The 17,081-nt window shown below is 34.1% G+C and overlaps 1 protein-coding gene across 1 annotated transcript; it reads left to right on the top strand.

The window, feature by feature from the left end:
- The first annotated feature begins 8,983 nt into the window (after window positions 1–8,983).
- Window positions 8,984–12,731, top strand: LOC113349374. The gene is made up of 5 exons (XM_026593346.1): window positions 8,984–9,926; window positions 10,632–10,684; window positions 11,435–11,601; window positions 11,715–11,866; window positions 11,996–12,731. The coding sequence occupies exons 1-5, from the start codon at window positions 9,116–9,118 to the stop codon at window positions 12,439–12,441; spliced, it is 1,629 nt and encodes a 542-aa protein (XP_026449131.1). The 5' UTR covers window positions 8,984–9,115; the 3' UTR covers window positions 12,442–12,731.
- Window positions 12,732–17,081: the final 4,350 nt, after the last annotated feature.

The following is a 17,081-nucleotide window of genomic DNA, read 5'->3' as shown; positions in this document are numbered from 1 at the left end:
CATGAATAAAAACATCTATGATCATGATAAGATTTAAAACTAACTTGATATATTGAATGTTAGCTATCACCTTCACAGACTTTAGATAGTGTTCTGTTTAATGAAATATTCAACCAGGGCCGTCTCTCACATTTAGACGACCTCGTGCGAAAGTTCTTGGAACGCCCTCTTATAGTGAAAAAAATCACACATGCAGTTTGTATGTTTTCTTAGCGAAATCTATTGTATATATAACACTGAAACGAAAGATTCTAAGGCCAATAACATGGCCAAACTGTGGCATGAATTCATCTCTAAATGAAATATCTCTTATATATATGGTGAAGAATTGGAAACCTTTCCGTCGGGAACGAAAACAGACAGAAACAAATTGAAGTAGATATTCGCCGTCCAATTACTCTTTGCTTTAGAATTGTGTTAAAGTTAGAAAAATCTAGGACAAGAAAAAAAATTCATAACTAAATAGATGTTCCATGTAGTCGGACTGACAATATGGTCCGAAAAGTAACAATACCGGAATACTCTTTTAGGAACTTTTGTATATGTCATGCTACCAAATACAGTTAGGAATTGCATAGTAAAGAAAGTAAAATCTTAATCAAAGAACATTTAACATAAGATAGTAACCTCTTATTAATTTTGTGTCCACTGTCACTTGAACTTCGTCCTCCTTGCATCTTAGTCAGTAAACTGCTCCATCATTTTTCGAAAATCTATATGCCTACAAACCTAATAATCTCTATAGATATCAGAGCTACCCAACTCTTTACTATCAATTATGAAACATCTAGATGCAAACAAGAATTCACAATTCAATTCATTGTGTCTTTAAAATTGAAAAACAAAAACCAAGACAGTTAGATACCTAGATCAACCAGTCTAAGCTAAACTAGCGAAGTGACAAATTGACATAAGTCTATGAATCTAGATATTAGACTTTAGAACTCATGAATAATGATTCCAGAACTTAGAACTAAACTCTCTTTAATAATCAATGCACTGGATGAAATGAAAACCCTAGTTTGACGTCCTCTACGGTTAAGTGATAATCTGGTACTTTTGTTGTTGTTTTCTTCTTCTTCTTTTAGGAAAAGCCGAGAAGTTAGCTTTGTATTTTCCGTTCCCATTTCTCTAAATTTTGAACAACCAAAAACTGTTGGGCCATCAAAAATACAAAGCCTGTGTTAACTTAAAAAAAAAATTCCACCTTGTGCAAGAGCACAATTTGACGGGCTTCAGAGCCGGCCATGTATTCACCCAATCGGGAACAAGGGTTAAAACAGAAAAATGACGACATCATATATTCATGTCATCAAAATGAATACTTGATAGGGTGTCAACGGACAAAAATCCTTCCGATTTTGAGTAAACTGATAAGGTTAAGGTTAAGTATTATCGGAAATCCGATATCGGATTTTTTTCTGACAAAATCCGCAAACTCCAAGTTACTTCGTATAAAGGCGCTTATTTTTCTATCTTTTTCATCTGCTGGAGAATTTGCAATCACATCATCAAATTTGGGGAAGAACACATGAACCCTAATTATCAATTCTTCAACAATTCAGCTTCTACACCTCAATTTCACCATAACCCTTACATTCTCCATCCCTTAATAGTATAATACCCTTATTAATTCCATACAATTTCAGATTCAACATGAAACCCTAATTTCTAAATCCAACTCTGAAACCCTAGCTCTTCAATCTCAATCAATCCGTCTTTTTCACTTAATTAATCTTTCCTGTTGCTATGGAAATTTTCTTCTTATTCTTAATATCCATCTTTAATCCTTAAGTTTCAGCATTAACTTCAACTCAGAAAACCGTAGTTCTAATCATCTCAAATCCACGATTTTGTCTTCCCTTGCCAAATCAATGTAAAAAACATCATTAATTACATCACCTTAATTTTTTTTCTTTTATATATTTATGGATTTTGTTATTTGCAATTTTGTGAAGAAAATATTAGAACTAACTTCAGTTTATATATTTCTACAAAACTTATAGTTATTTATTTTGCATATGGATATTTTCTTTTAGTATTTAAGTATTAATACTTAAAAATAAATCATGAATATTCTATCTTTTATTATGTCTGCAGTAATACTAACTTAATTATAAAAGTATATGTCTCATGTATTAAAGACACTTGTTTGTTTGTTTTTCATATTAATATTTGGATACGAATATCCTTTTACATACTATCCTAGTTTCAGGAAAAAAGATTCTCTCAATTTTTGGATTTTACGTAATTAAAATGAAGTTGAAGTTAACATGCTCATACAAGGAAAAAAAAATTGAGCTACAATTATCTTGACCATACAAACACCAAAATAAAAGCTTTCTTCTATTTTATTCTATCAAGCAAACACTAACACAAATCTATCATTGTGAACCTGCAAATAACCCACACATACATATTTTTCTCATCAAATTATCAAATATGCTCTTAATTTAGCATATGGCCATGTTCATGGTCAATAGAGCATTAAGGGATGTGGCGTCCATGACCATGTTCATGCGCTCTATAAAAATATATGTTTCTAAAAATTGCATTATTTTCAAGGGATTATTAAAAACAAATACATGGTTATATACTTTCAAAAGGTCACACTTCCTTTTTAACCTTGCCGTCATGTACACCAAAAATATGTTTGTAAATACTAGTAGAGGTTTTTCTGGCCATTTCTGACTTCTCCTCCTTCCTGGAAACTAAAGATCCCGGTTTCTTCATCTAAAATGATGAATTTCCAACTATCATGGTATTGATGACCGTCTATTTTTATGTTGGGTCCCACCTTCAGTAGCGGTCAACTCCCGTATAATAACCGAGTATTGATGGCAGTCATCATCATAATAAATTTCTTTTTGGTTTCAAAGAATTTTTTAACTATGGTATATTTTCTTTGACTTTGGTTTCAAAATGATGAGATTACCGTTCCGTCCTCAACATAACCCACCCAATTTCTTTTTCAGTCGGTCTTTAAGGTAATCCTATATTAGAGCTACTGTGTAACCATGATTAACCTCAGAGAACTTCGGTGGCATAGTAGGGGATGGTATTTTGTAACAGTATTTGTAACAATTTTCGTAACAGTGATAATAACATTTATAACATAATTATTCTCCACTAGTTCGACACGGGTATGGATTTTTATTTGGTTATGTATTTGTCAAAGTTTATATACTATATATAATATTTATTAATTGTCGAATTTATCTTTTTTATCATTACAAAAGTAAAGGAGAAACCGATATATTTCTATTCTCCTGTCCAAAAAATCTTTTCTCATGTCCTCGTATATAATTCCTTTCTACTTTGATACTATGACATTCTTCCTAATAATGCCTCTTCCTATGCCAGTTGTATCCTCAATCCAACCATGGAATTATATCGGAATTAATTTTCACATACTCTTACCTCCATCCTCCCTCAAAAAAAACATTAAACTAGGTAGTCTATGAAAAATTACGTCACCAGAACTCATTCTTCTCGAGAATAATTATGTAGGTATTAATAATGTTCAGATCCTTGTTGATTTTATCCCCTTTAAGAATAGTCTGGAAAGATTAAAACTTTAAATGGGCTCAACAATAGATATGGCATTATATGTTCTTACTATTTCAATAATATAAAGGAAAACTAACATTAAATCATTTTATATGACAACCCATTTTACTCACATAAGATGTAGTTTTAGTTTTTCAAAATTTCCAGTCATTCTACGATATTGTAATATGCACCTCAAATCTCTTATTCTGTTATATTCATAGACGGTTGCAAATTTAAACCTTGTGATGTTTTTTGTTTTAATTATTAATCTTATTTTCTTATTCTTTCCCCATCGAATTAGCAACGTCTCTTTTAGGCAGTACTTTTGGTACACATAATGAATAAAATATAATTATGGATGTCATAACAGCACGATATGTGTTTGATTACAGGGTTGGTTGGCTGACCAGCAGGTGGCAGGACTTCCTAGTGGGCGAAATTTTGATTACAGGGTTGGTTGGCTGACCAGCAGGTGGCAGGACTTCCTAGTGGGGTTTCGCCGTTTCGGTAGCTTACAGTGAGAGTTCAGTTGCGGATCGGCGCATGAGTAGTACTAGCGACTTCACGGGTTTTAGCGAACGCTCATAGAAATTTAGTGGCATCTTGTTTTCGCATTGTTGGTTGTTGCTCAGTACTATGAAATGTTATCTATATTATTAAACACATACCATATCATATTAATTCTTTGCACTATGCATCCGTAGATATTTCAAAGGTGAGGCAGTGCATGTCATATATACATATTATTCGGTGTCTTTTCCTTATCCACAGTAGTATTACTAAATGGTGGTGGTGGAGGAAGTAATGGGTGGTAAAAATGATAGCGGGTAATTGTGAGTGGTGAAGGCGGTAACATTACTGGTGGCAGAAGAAATAGTGGCGGTGGTTGATTTTTATGATCTAGATTTATTCTTGGCAAAGTTTGCCTATGTAAGTGGCGGTCTAGATTTATTCTTGGGAAAAGAAAAACAGAATCTCTTATTTCGTTCTATTCATAAATTATAATGAATAAAATATAAAGAATAATATTTGTCAGTTATAAAAAAAGACGGGATAGAATTGAAAAATAAAATATAAAATTAGGGTGAATTATAGCATTTGCTTTTGAAGCCTTTAAAACCTCATTACCCTCCACTTTTAAAATGTTTTGCATAAAAAACACTTTATGAAATATTTACCAAACACTAGGATGAAAAAATATAGGTTGTCAAACAATTTCAAGCATGAATGAATGAATTTAAAAGAGCGGTCCTGAATGAACTTATAATACTAATTTGTGAAACAGAGTTTAGACAAGTTAGGCTAAATAAAAAGCGGTCCTGATTTGTTCTCCCAAAATCTAAATCAACGTTTCTATTTTCATTTGTCCGAGATTGAAAGTTAGAATTACATCTAACGGTCTTAATTTTCTTATCATATCATTAATATCCTATTAATTTTTCATAATTAGTGTTTTATTAATTTCCTATAATAAATATATATATCATTATTTATAGATCCTAAGAAATATCTCTCCATTAATGAATAATGAATTTAATAAATATAATAGTGGTGGTTGTGAGGTGTTTGTGAGTGGTGGTTTGCGGTGGGGGTACAAGAAGAAGTAGTGGTAAGTAGTTCTTATGATGTTGGTGGGTGTTGTGCAGTGGAAAATTTTAATTTTGTGTCAGTTAATCGGTTACGATACAAAAAAAAAATACCATTTAATGAGTATCGGGATTGTCACTTTACGTAGTAGCAAAAAATGTATGTTATGCTTAAAAAAATTTAAAAATTGAATGCTACATATTTTTATCAAGCCCATGTTATTAGGGTATTGGCTAAGTTAGCTTATATAAGTAGCGGTCCAGATTTGTGTTTGCAAAAGATAAATTCATGTCTGATATTTTCCCTCCATAAAATAAAAGTGATCGTGCATTATTTGGATAAATCGGTCTTTCTTTGATGTAATAAACTTAGCTCTCACGAAATCGCCAAGTTTCTAGGTTCGTGTGAATCGTCTTTATGCCACCCTCTTTTGTATTTTTTTTTTAAGTTTTTAATTCTTTAAATTTTGTTAATTTGGATTCTGAAATTTTGGATATTCAAATGAAGTATTTTTTGAGTAATTAATTGCAAAGGTTAAGGTTTTGTCAGATTTTTCCGGTTATAATATCGTACCTATATTTGATGTGATATGAGGTTTAGATATATTTGGATCACCTCAATACGATGACATAGTTCAATTATAAGCTTCTATATTACCACATACAATTTACAACGATTTCAACATTTTTGTTTACTATATTATTATTTGATTGGATTTTGTAGTATTTGACAGATGACACATTTTTAAGTTTATATTTCGGGTCTACATAGTATGAATCAAAAACGTTAAAGCTCAAAATGGGTTTATCCTTTATAGGAGATTAAAGGTGATGTTCACAAATATATGTTAAAAGATTTAATTTTCACACAATTATTATTTTTCTTTTATTAATGATTTGTGTTTGAGATTAGAAATCAAATTAAGTTTTCATGTTTTTTTTTTTTTTTTTTTTTTTGCATAATCTTACTCATGTTCACTTACCCGATTTTTATTGAAAATTTAAATGTAAAACATCTTTGTTGGAGGTTTTTGGTTTAATACCCCCTTATATTCTTTTTTTTCTTCTTCTTAATAGTATTTGTCCCACAATCACAGAGGAGGTGAGGATTAGGTTTCCCAGTTGTTAGAGTTCTCCTTTATATAGTCTTCAAATCAGGGTTTGGAATCAATGTTACATTGGTAACAAAGCATTCAATATTCACCGTTAGATGAAACCTGATTAGACTCAAGCTAATATCTTTCAACAGTTAGATTGAACTTAGCTTGTTACACACAAATGAAAAGTGACTCCATTTAGATATGAGTAACCGTACCTAAACGTGTACACCTTTGTTGGCTCAAAAATAGTTAACCGAAGTTAGCCATATGAACACTTTCATATCAACCTTGTTCATCTTAACCATAACTAGTTCAAATGACTCAAATGAAACTAGTTCTAGAGTTGTTCAATTGTTTATATTCTCATAGAAGTATATAAGACACAATTGAAGAAAAATCGATTTTGATTCACTCGAATCATTTCATGACATTATTGCGACGGTTTGCAAAAGATTGCATTCCTTATTATATAAATGTATTAGTTCATGAACAAACCGATTTTAGAACATAACCTACTCAAGTATGCAGACGGGTACGCATACCTCAGTGGTCAAACTAAGTTTGGCTTCGCCAGTATGCGAACGGGTATGTATACCACCAAACTCAGTTAAATCCTGAAACTTGAAACTCACACCAGTATGCATACTAAGTTCCCAGACTTTGATTAACCAATCAGTACGCATACGAGTATGCATACTATGGTTCCCGGACTTGGAATCACTTGCAATAGTTAGCATACAAGTACGCATACTATGCTATATCCAATCATGGTTATTTGTTCCAAACTCCCATCACAATCATTGAAACATTCTTAGAAGACGCCAATAGCTATCTTACACAAACTATTAGCTTCAAAGCAATTTTCAAATGATCTAATGATCAATACGAAACATTCTGAGTCTACATCAAACGACTGTCTCACACAAATCATTTAAGATGTTACAAGGTTATTTTCACATGATCATCTTTTGACTTTCGTCAAGAATATAAGATGAACTTGGTTAAAGCGAAAGCTTACCAACACATATTTCGAGAAATATGTAAGCGAGTTAAACTCAGCTCGAAATATCAAATGTGTATAATTGAAGTCTATATATCTTAACGACTTTTGTCTCAAATAGGAGATAAAGTAGATAGACTTTTGAGTGATAGATGAGTTCAAGTCTCCACATACCTTTTGTTGATGAAGTTCCACAAGCTCCCCTTAGTAATTCTTCGTCTTCAATCGATGAACGTCGTGAAGCCTAATGCTCAACTTCACTTACTATCCTAATTCGAGACTTAGCTATAAGTAGACTAGAAATCAAGACTTATAGTTCTGGCAACTAAACTTTACAAACAAGCTTGAGATAGCAACGCTTGCGAGTTCGACCTAATAGTTCTCTAACACAGTTGTTGGAAGAATGTCCAAATACCATACATGATTCACACTTTCGAGGTTTCCATTGATATTTAATAGGTATTTCCAAAGAAATCTTTCCGTCAATCAAAAGGGGGATACTCGCAGGGTAATTGGAATCAACATCCACTCCAATACAAACCCAAGCATATGATAATCTTGTTCTCTGACGTGTGCAATCGTCAGCAAGCAAAGGTTTCCCAATGAAAATAGAAATTAAACTCAAACCTTCATTTTCCCACATATGCAGAGGAACCTCATAGATCGATGCCCAAATGGGTATTGTCCTAATACTAGCAACGAGGATTCTATCAAATTGGACCATGGCCTCACGGTGAAGAGACTCTTTGAGATGTAGAAGGAGCCTAACTCTAACAATCTTCTATGGTCTTCATCATTCTTAAATTCAAAGATGAAAGAACAATTACCATGTAATTTGAAACTCATCTCATTCTTGAGTTTTCAGAGATTGCTCACAACATCCTTGACTGATGTGAATGAGAGTCTTCTTCCCACGAAAAAACCCACTACATGCTATGTACATCGTTTGATGCCTTCAGAGAAATCAATAGTTGAATAATCCACCCCCTCGTACCATTTAACTCAATAGGTGGAGTGAACTTCATTGGAGGTTGAGAGGTGATTGGCTTTGGATAAGGAAAGAGGGTACTCCAATCTTTTGATTTAGGATTTGGAAACAGTTCCAATGAATTCTTTACAAACCCCCTCTTTCCCAAGTAAAATAATCATTGAGTTGCTAGGAACCGATTTCTTAACAACATCGTCACTACCCATATGAGAATCAACACCATTTTTAGGGTTTACCAAGCTATCACTGTAAGAACCATAAGTTTCAACCAAGGAAGGAAACTCTGTTGTGCCCAAGCTTGATATAACAACAATTGAAGAGACCTGCACTAATTCCTCTGTAGATCATCAGCATCAAGCAAGGATGACGATTCCATGGAAAAAAACTCGAGTTTTCTAAATCTGAAAAAATCACCTTTGAAATCGCCGCCACCTCATCGTTACTTTACTATTTGTCATTTGAGTTTGTCATATTTCTGATGGTCCAAAATTTTATAGCCTTTAGATTTCTTTGAATGTTAGCTATCAAATTTTTTGTAGTTACACAGTTAGTATCAATGATATTGCCGTGTCTTACTGGTACAATGAGATAGAAAAACGCGAGGGATGATATTTTTTTTTTTCGGGGAAACTGTGGTGCCATCAAAATTTTATGAAAAAAACCCCAAGCAGTGAGGCAGGCAAGCAGGTCACATTCGCTCTAACCCGCACAACAACAATAAAGCTCGGACCAATCTAGTCACTAAACCCTTGACTTTTCTCTATTTCTTCCCCCACTCTCTCTCCATTTCTACCCCAACAATCTAGGGTTTTACTCTTTTCTACGCGGGCTTCATTAGTTTTCCCCCCTTTTCAAAAATTTTTCTAGGGTTTCTGATAAATCTCTTCCAATGGCTCAAATCGAAACACAATCAAACGGCATACTAACAGGTAAACATTACGAAAACATGTTAAAAGAATCAATAGATAGATTCTTAGAAGAATTTCAGAAAAAGAAAAACACAGATTTCTCTGGTTTCACTTCCATTTTCTTCCGTTTTCTTCAATCAAGACTCATCCCACCACTTGAAACCATCTGGTTTTACTCTAGTGTGAAGTTTCTAAGCAACAAATCTGATGATGATTTGATTAGACGAGTTTTGGAAATTAGGGATTTGTTTCAGTTGCTTTCAGCTTCTTCTGCTCCATGTAATGGGGTGAAATCTATTGCTGTTTTAGCTCCGGTTTTGTTTAAGTTGTATCATTTGGTATCTGAGTTGACGAAGAAAGGCGAGAGCGTTGGGGTACGAGAGAAGAAGGCGATGAGGGAGATTGAGGGGTTAGTAGATGGTGTTGTTGGGTATATTAGCATTTGTGGTTGTAATGGGGGAAATGACGATGGTGGGGATGATTTATCTGTATCTTGTTTTGGGGATTTGGTTAAGGTTTGGACTATTAAAGGGGGTAAGAATGGTAGAGATGAAGTTTTGAGAGAGTTTTTGCCTCTTGTTAGTGATGAGATTAGAGTTGGTTTTGGTGGTGAGGAGGAGGGGATTAAGGTTGATTATCTTGCTGGGGTTGTTATTGTTGAAGCATTTTTGCTGAGTTTGTGCTTGAAATGTCGTGCTGCTGGTAATGGTGTTTCGAAGGGGGATTTGGAGAAAGAATTGAAGGCATGGGTTGTTGGTTCAATAACTGGTTTCAGAAACTGCTACTTCTTCGGTATGTGAATTATTTCATTTTCTTGCACTGGAGAGATGATTGTTCATTTTCTTATGAGTTAAAATAGAATTAAGTTGTTTTGGGTCTGTTATTGCTTTGTGGTATCAGCAATGTTTAGTAAGAATGTGACATTGCCATTGCTTAATTTGATTTTGGGAATGACCTGTTTATATATATCATGGGTTTTCCCCAAATAATTGCCTTGTTACTTGCTTGGATTGTGAGTTTAGGTTTTGTAATGTGCATTTTGGTTATTCCCCATGTTTGTTTATCGCAATCAAATTTGCTGCTCAGGGGATGTTTCTATACCTGTTTTATGTTTACGTTTTCCTTGTCTTGTTTGTTTTTTGTTTATTGATTATGCTCTTTGTGCATAGTAGTGACATTGCCATTGCTTAGTTTGATTTTGGAATGACCTGTTGTTGATATACATCATGGGTTTTTCCAAATAATTGCCTTATTGCTTGTTTCGGTTGTGAGTTTAGGTTTTGTAAGTCCTTATGTTTGTTTCTTAAATTATTACCTTAGTTGGCATTCTAGTGTGCAAAATGATAACTCAATGTTTGGCTCAACCAAATTTGCTGCTTAGGGGGGATGTTTCTGTATCTGTTTTATGTTATGCGTTATCGTTATCCTCGTCCTGTTTGTTTTTTGGTTATTGGTTATGCTCTTTGTACTTAGTAGTTTCTTGTTGGTGATTGTCAGGTATACTTCTAAGGATGTTGCTGGAGCCAGCTTTGCCTGTCATTTCCATACTGGTAAGTCGTGTTGCTGTATTTATTATTTCCCCTTTCACTGAGACTAGGAAGGCCCCTACAGACCAAGTTGTTTGTTGTTAACTTATTGTCAAGTATGTAATTGCGGTCTAGTTTCTGGAACTGGATTCTTAGTCTTTCACCTACGTATTGTGGATTTCGTGAAAATAATCAAGTACTTAAAACAAGTCACTGTAGCGTGTCTGTTTTGTTTTGTTTTCTTTACTTAATGGCTTCCGTCACATTTTCTTATCGTGGAGATAGCCATTCTCAGTTTAGGGAAGTAAAAACTATCTGCATCAATGCTAAGTGCCAAGAACTTGTATATTCAGCCTCGTTATGGAAGCGGGTTTCTTTGTTGTTGTTAATAGTAGGGTACAGGATTAGGTTTGATTTTCCCAAAGAAATAATTTGTTCGTTGTGTCATAGTGGTTATATTGTACTTTACAATTTTTGAAGTTGAAATTTTGTCCCTTACCGCTTTGTGGTTTCTCTTTGTCCTGTATCTTCATGTCTTCGACTCTATAACAGCTTATATAAAGTTTTGCTAGCTCTTTTTAGCTAAAATTGGGTTCCCCAAAGCTAGGAAAGTAAATTCTTTTGCTTGTGCCCTTTGAATGTTTTTGCAAATGTTTGTTTCAAAAACTTAGTTTCAGATAACTCATTTTGTACAAGCATGATGAAGTACTGAACTATCTTTGATTCGTTAGTGCGATTATTGACAATGTAGGTTTTATTGTTTTCACTCTCCAGGGTTCCGAAGATGAAGCTCTATTGCGAAAAATTCTGTTTGATGCAGTGATTCTGGTGGACTATTCCTTCCTTAATTCTGACAGAGAAACTGGGGCATCAGCTGACTACATGAAAAATCTTGCTATTACAAAATTGATCGTAATTCATGATGCCACACAGGCTGCCAGGTGAGAGAAGGATATAGTAGTTATATTCTAGATTGTCACGTATTGTTGCTTTGTCGACTCCATTGTCTTAAACCTCAACAACTCATATTGTATTATTTTCTTACTTTGAGCAGGTCCAACAAGGATCAGACAAAAGCTATTTCGTACATAAATGCTTTCTCTAGATCTCCTTTGCCATCTCAATTGGTCAAGTGGGCCTCTAATCAGATTGGGATAGAGCAAAATGCAAATAAACTGAATATCACTACACCTGAGACTCTTATAAGTAAGCATCTTCATTCCTGTCATTTTAGTTAACTGGCGATTATTTTTGTTATTACCCTCTATTCAGTTTTCCAAATTGCCTTTCTTCATCCATAACATTTAATAATTTGCTGTCTGGAACTATTTTTAGATTGGCTATTGAACATAGAGCAGAAAGGAGTGCAAGTATTTGATCCACAAATGTCAAAATTACGCGCCAAGTTAGTGCTTGATATGTCTAAAATGAAGTATGACGAGTCAACATTCAAGTCAAACAGCAAGGTGGCAGACGAAGATCTCTTCTTCATTGATACCAAAGGTGGAGCAGAGGAAGCCAAAGATGAAGATGATCAAGAGATGATCGATAGCGTGGATGCTGCTTTTGTAGCTGCTGCTCGTCAAATCCAAGCATCAAATGAAAAGACAAGAAAGCGCAAAGAAGGGAAAATGACTAACGAGGGTGCCAAAGTGAAATTCCAAAAGTACGATCTAGATAACATCTCCGTGGAGAAGATGTCAGCATCTAGTGACAGTGATGATGTTAAAAGCAGTGGAAGTGAGGTGGACGATCCACTTTCTGAAGATATGGAAGAATGAGGTGGTTTGCTGGATTGAAGCGGGAGTACAGGCATGATTCACTTAGAAGAATACCAACCTAACTTTGAGCCAATAGTTGTTTTTTGTTTTTATTCAGCGCAAACTCATTAGATAATCTTAATTAGTTGCGTGGATAATGTCATTCTGCAACTTTTCCTGCATGAAGTCTGGAAATTTGCTGTACAATTTCCTCTTACTTTTTAGGTCTAGTTTTCCTGGCGAACTTTGGGATACAGTCTGCAACTTTGTTACCGTTCCTATTAATATAAATTACATCACAGTTAACAAAATGAGAGATGATCAATCTCTACAGTATGGCTCAACTTGAATTGTAAAAGCTATACTGTTAAGCACAAAGAACATGCACCTTTAAACCGTCGTAATATGTGGATGTGAAATCGGACGGTTTAGAATTGTGCATGCTCTTGAGTGCATGGACTGAGAGTTTTTAGATGTTGGCTCGAGGAAACACCATGGTAGTTTCCTAAATCAGTTCTCTGCGGAAAAAAGATTTGCGCGGACTCGAGGTATCTTGTTTATTTTAGGAATGTGTTCTCCATGACTTCCTTGGCAAATCTAACTCCTTTAAAATCCTAAGTTCCTCAGGCTCCACGTTCAACGGTGACCGTCACCCATTCACGGAATTGCTCCGTTCCACTTTTCCTCAAAGGAGAGAAAAACAAGGTTTTTTTTTTAAGAAATAAAAAAAATTTATTTATTTATTATCTCGAAGAAAAGAAAAAAAAACAAAAAGAAAAAAAAACAAAGAAAAACAATATTAGGGTTTGCTTCTTCTTCAACCCATAACTTTATCTTCTCACTCGATCCTCCTCACTTCTCCCCCTTTTCATTCTTTCTTCTCCGTTATCCCTGCTTATCTATTTTTTTTAATATCGCAGGTAAAGGTTTAAGCACAAAGAAGTGTTTTTGCAAGTGAAGATATATCCGTCTGAACAATATTTTAATTAGGGTTTGTTCTTTTTCTTTTATTTTTTTTTGGTTTCGATTTAGGGTTCTAATCAAATGGGTTTTTAATTTTTAACCTAACCAAGAAAACTGTTAGTTCGTTTTTGCTATTCAATTTTTATCGTGCACCTGATACTAGGTTATTGCGATTAAGGTTTTCTCCCGTAAAACACATTACAATGTCAAAGGTGGGTATTTTTTATTCTTTCAAGCTGGGGTTTTTGCTGCAAATTCTATAAGCTTTTGATTTTGTTTTGTGATATGTTGATGTAATCTTACGTTATGATTTTGTGGTGGAGAAGGACAATCCGTTGCAGCAATCTGTCAATGTGTTGTCATGGGTAAACAATTTTTTTATTCTTATATGAAATATTGTTTCATATTAAAACCTTTTTGGCGTTTTTTTTATGTTAATAAAATTGCAGTTATAAATTTGGTTTTGTTTGTGTTCTTAAACTTCAGTTTGATCGGAAAGTGGATCAGGGATCATTTTTATTTTTGACAGGCAGCAGAAAATGACAATTAAGTGGTGCAATGGGCTTCGGTTGAGGTATTCTGTTGTGCACTTAATCATAGGTACCATGGTTGTTCCCAATGAAATACCAGACTTACGTTAGACTAGAACCATGCTTGCTAGGAAGCTCAGGATTTCTATTTTGCTTCATAAGGTATTTCATATGCAATTAAGATCTATTAGACTTCGTCACAATTTACTAAAGTTTTGATCCGGATTAGAGAAGACAAGGGATTAACTATGCCATTCTATTTGCAGTTGTTGGTGAAGCCATGGATATCAAAGTTGAGATGAATGTTGCCATCGACAATGGTTGGGGATTTTTGAAAACGTGTGTGTGAATGGTTGAATGTGGAAATCATTGCTGGGAATGAGAAGTTCACTATTTGAGTGCATGGAATGAGAAGTTCAGTATTGGAGTGTAAGATGCTCTAATTTCTTCTTTCCTTCGCGGCCAAGAAAGTTTTTATACTGGAATAATGACATTACCTTCATATCTCACATAATTTTTTTAAAACAGAATATGGTGGGTACAGATTGTAGCAGCGGTGGAGAAGTTCTGCCCAGTAACCACAAACAGAAACAACCGTATACTTTCAATGTATTTTGATGTTGAAGTACGTTACACACTATCTATTAAATTGGGTTTCTTTTGTGCTCATGTAATGCAGGTGTTTATGTATTGAAGATGTTGCAGGGTGCTAATTTCATTCTTTAGTAATTTTAAATAAAATCTCAATCCTAGAGTAGCAAATATACCACCCAATAATACTCAATATATAGTATTCATATGTCTTTAAAGCTTCATTTTATAGCACCTGGATTTCCAAGTTATTTTGTTGTGAATAACATTTGTACCGAAAATTACTTAATTACAGTTGGCCTATTTATGAAGTTTGTTGTTTGAATGAATATTTTTTGTTAACAGTATTCTGCAAATATTTTTCCCATAAATATAATTATTTTTGCAGTTAACTATGGAAGAACGTCGTACTAAATATTCTTCAATCTGACATGGTAGAAGAAAATCCAACCGACCTGGTAAGTAAGAGGTAATCAAGCATTTGATATGTATGCGTGCATTTCCGTTGTGTCTACTAATTTCTTACTTAACACTAGAATTTTATGAAAATCTTTGGAACCAATTGCATCAGAATTTTATTGCTAACTACTGCATCCATATTCCATTAGGAACCAGACAAGGACCAGCAGAAAAAGTCTCAAGAAGAGATGGGAGATGCAATGAAATCCATGGAGAATTGAAGGACTTCAAGAGTAAGATAGACAAACTTTCTGCTGAAGTTTATGAAGGTATACCCCGAATATCTAAATTATTCAATGCTTTTCATTAAGGAATTTACATGTGGTGTTCACATATACTTCGTTTTCAGGAGACAACTTTTGAAATTCTAAACTAAGGAATACAGCAAAAGGGTTAAATGGATTTCATGGAGACTGTGCTTAAGAGAGTTTTATTTATGTGGTATCATATATAAATTGGTAATTTTTACTATGTATAAGTACACTTATTCCTCAAGGAATAGTAAAGTTACACAGACTAATATCTATGGGTTTCAATGAACCATATTAGTCATCGGTTTGAAGGAAATATATATTGCCATGTTTTAAATGGTGTTAGAGATAATCTATTAGGAGATACTGTGACCAGTTTGGGTCCATCCAAGCTCTTCTATTTCACATCCATTAGGAGTATTTATATTGCTTCAGCAAGGGCGCAACATTGTGCAAATGAGGAAATTAATAATCTCCATTTGCCATATGAGATGTTTGATGTCTTCAACCTTTATGTTGTTCCTTTAGGAAGTTGCATCGCAAGAGATCATTGTTCCCTGAATACATTCTTTCCTTATTTCATTGGCGGTTGGTAGATTAGGCCATTTAGTTATTTGAAACATGTCGCATTCAACAGTTATATTTCTTTGCCTTCATTGTTAGTTGGTCATTACCAATTATGTAGTCTAATTTCAGTACTTTATGGTACACTGATTTTGGTGTTGTTCTATTTCAATTTTAGGAATTACAAGTAACCAATCTCTATCACGAAAGGCCTCGGTCTCGGGATGTCAGTATTAGAAGACCACTTCCATTCTTCACATGACGATGCTCACATCAAGGACAAGCTTTCTGTTACAAACAACATGACCACGATACCAGTATGAGGCATAATGAAAGTGGAATGGTGGATCATGTAAGTGACCAGCTGATCATGGATTCATTAATAATGCACAACCTCAACTAAAATATTATTAGGAGCCATCATGAAATTGGATACTCGAGCAAAATAAAATAAAATAATGAGATTGGATGGCGGTGGACCTCTCATTAACAACGTGTACAATAAGTAATATCATGAGTTCTGTAAGTATGTTCTATAATGGAACATCTCATGCTAAATTACATTTTTCTTGAAGCTGCATGACAATATCTATGTACTTATCATACATAGTTTTCTTTACTTTTAATAGCTTATTAGTTCAACGGGTTAATGTTCAGTCATGCATGTATTTTTCTTTTCGTTAATCAACAGTAAAATGCTCAAATTGCTATTTTGATACGATTATGTCTTTATATAGTTTTATGCATGTCTCTTTTACAAATGGTACATTACGAATCTAAATGCATAAACAAACAAAAACGTCGTCAAAACGGTCACTTTCCGGTGCGAAGCACGGGTTACTATCTAGATTTTTGTTGCTAAGAACGCGTATGGCTATTTATAGCTACAAGCTTGTTGAAATTCTAAAACCCACCTCTTATGTATGTAATTATAATGTTTTTGTTTGGTTATTATGCTATTTATAAGCTGAATCCTCTTTTCTTCTTTACTTTGTTTTCAGGTCCAAGAGCTGCAGTAGAGTCGCAGAATCTTCGAGGATAATTATATTATGACATTTCTTATGAATATTTGGCAGACCTCATAAGGGCTTAAAGAATTTGCTCATGAATATTTGGCATTTGCTACTATACTGTGGAGTGTTGTTCTTTCCTTTAATCTTTTTCGATCAAAAAAATAAATCCATTTTTCTTATTTGCGGGTTCAGTTTCTTATTCTGTGAAGTTTTCGACGTTTGATTTTGATTGTCTACTTATATGTTGGTTTACAGAAGGTAATATGGAAAGGAGCAATTTATCCAACAGT

The sequence above is a fragment of the Papaver somniferum genome, chromosome 2, assembly GCF_003573695.1.
Source record: "Papaver somniferum cultivar HN1 chromosome 2, ASM357369v1, whole genome shotgun sequence".
Lineage (NCBI taxonomy): Eukaryota > Viridiplantae > Streptophyta > Magnoliopsida > Ranunculales > Papaveraceae > Papaver > Papaver somniferum.
The sequence above is the reverse complement of the archived record's forward strand: the minus strand, read 5'-3'. Positions and strand labels throughout refer to the sequence as shown.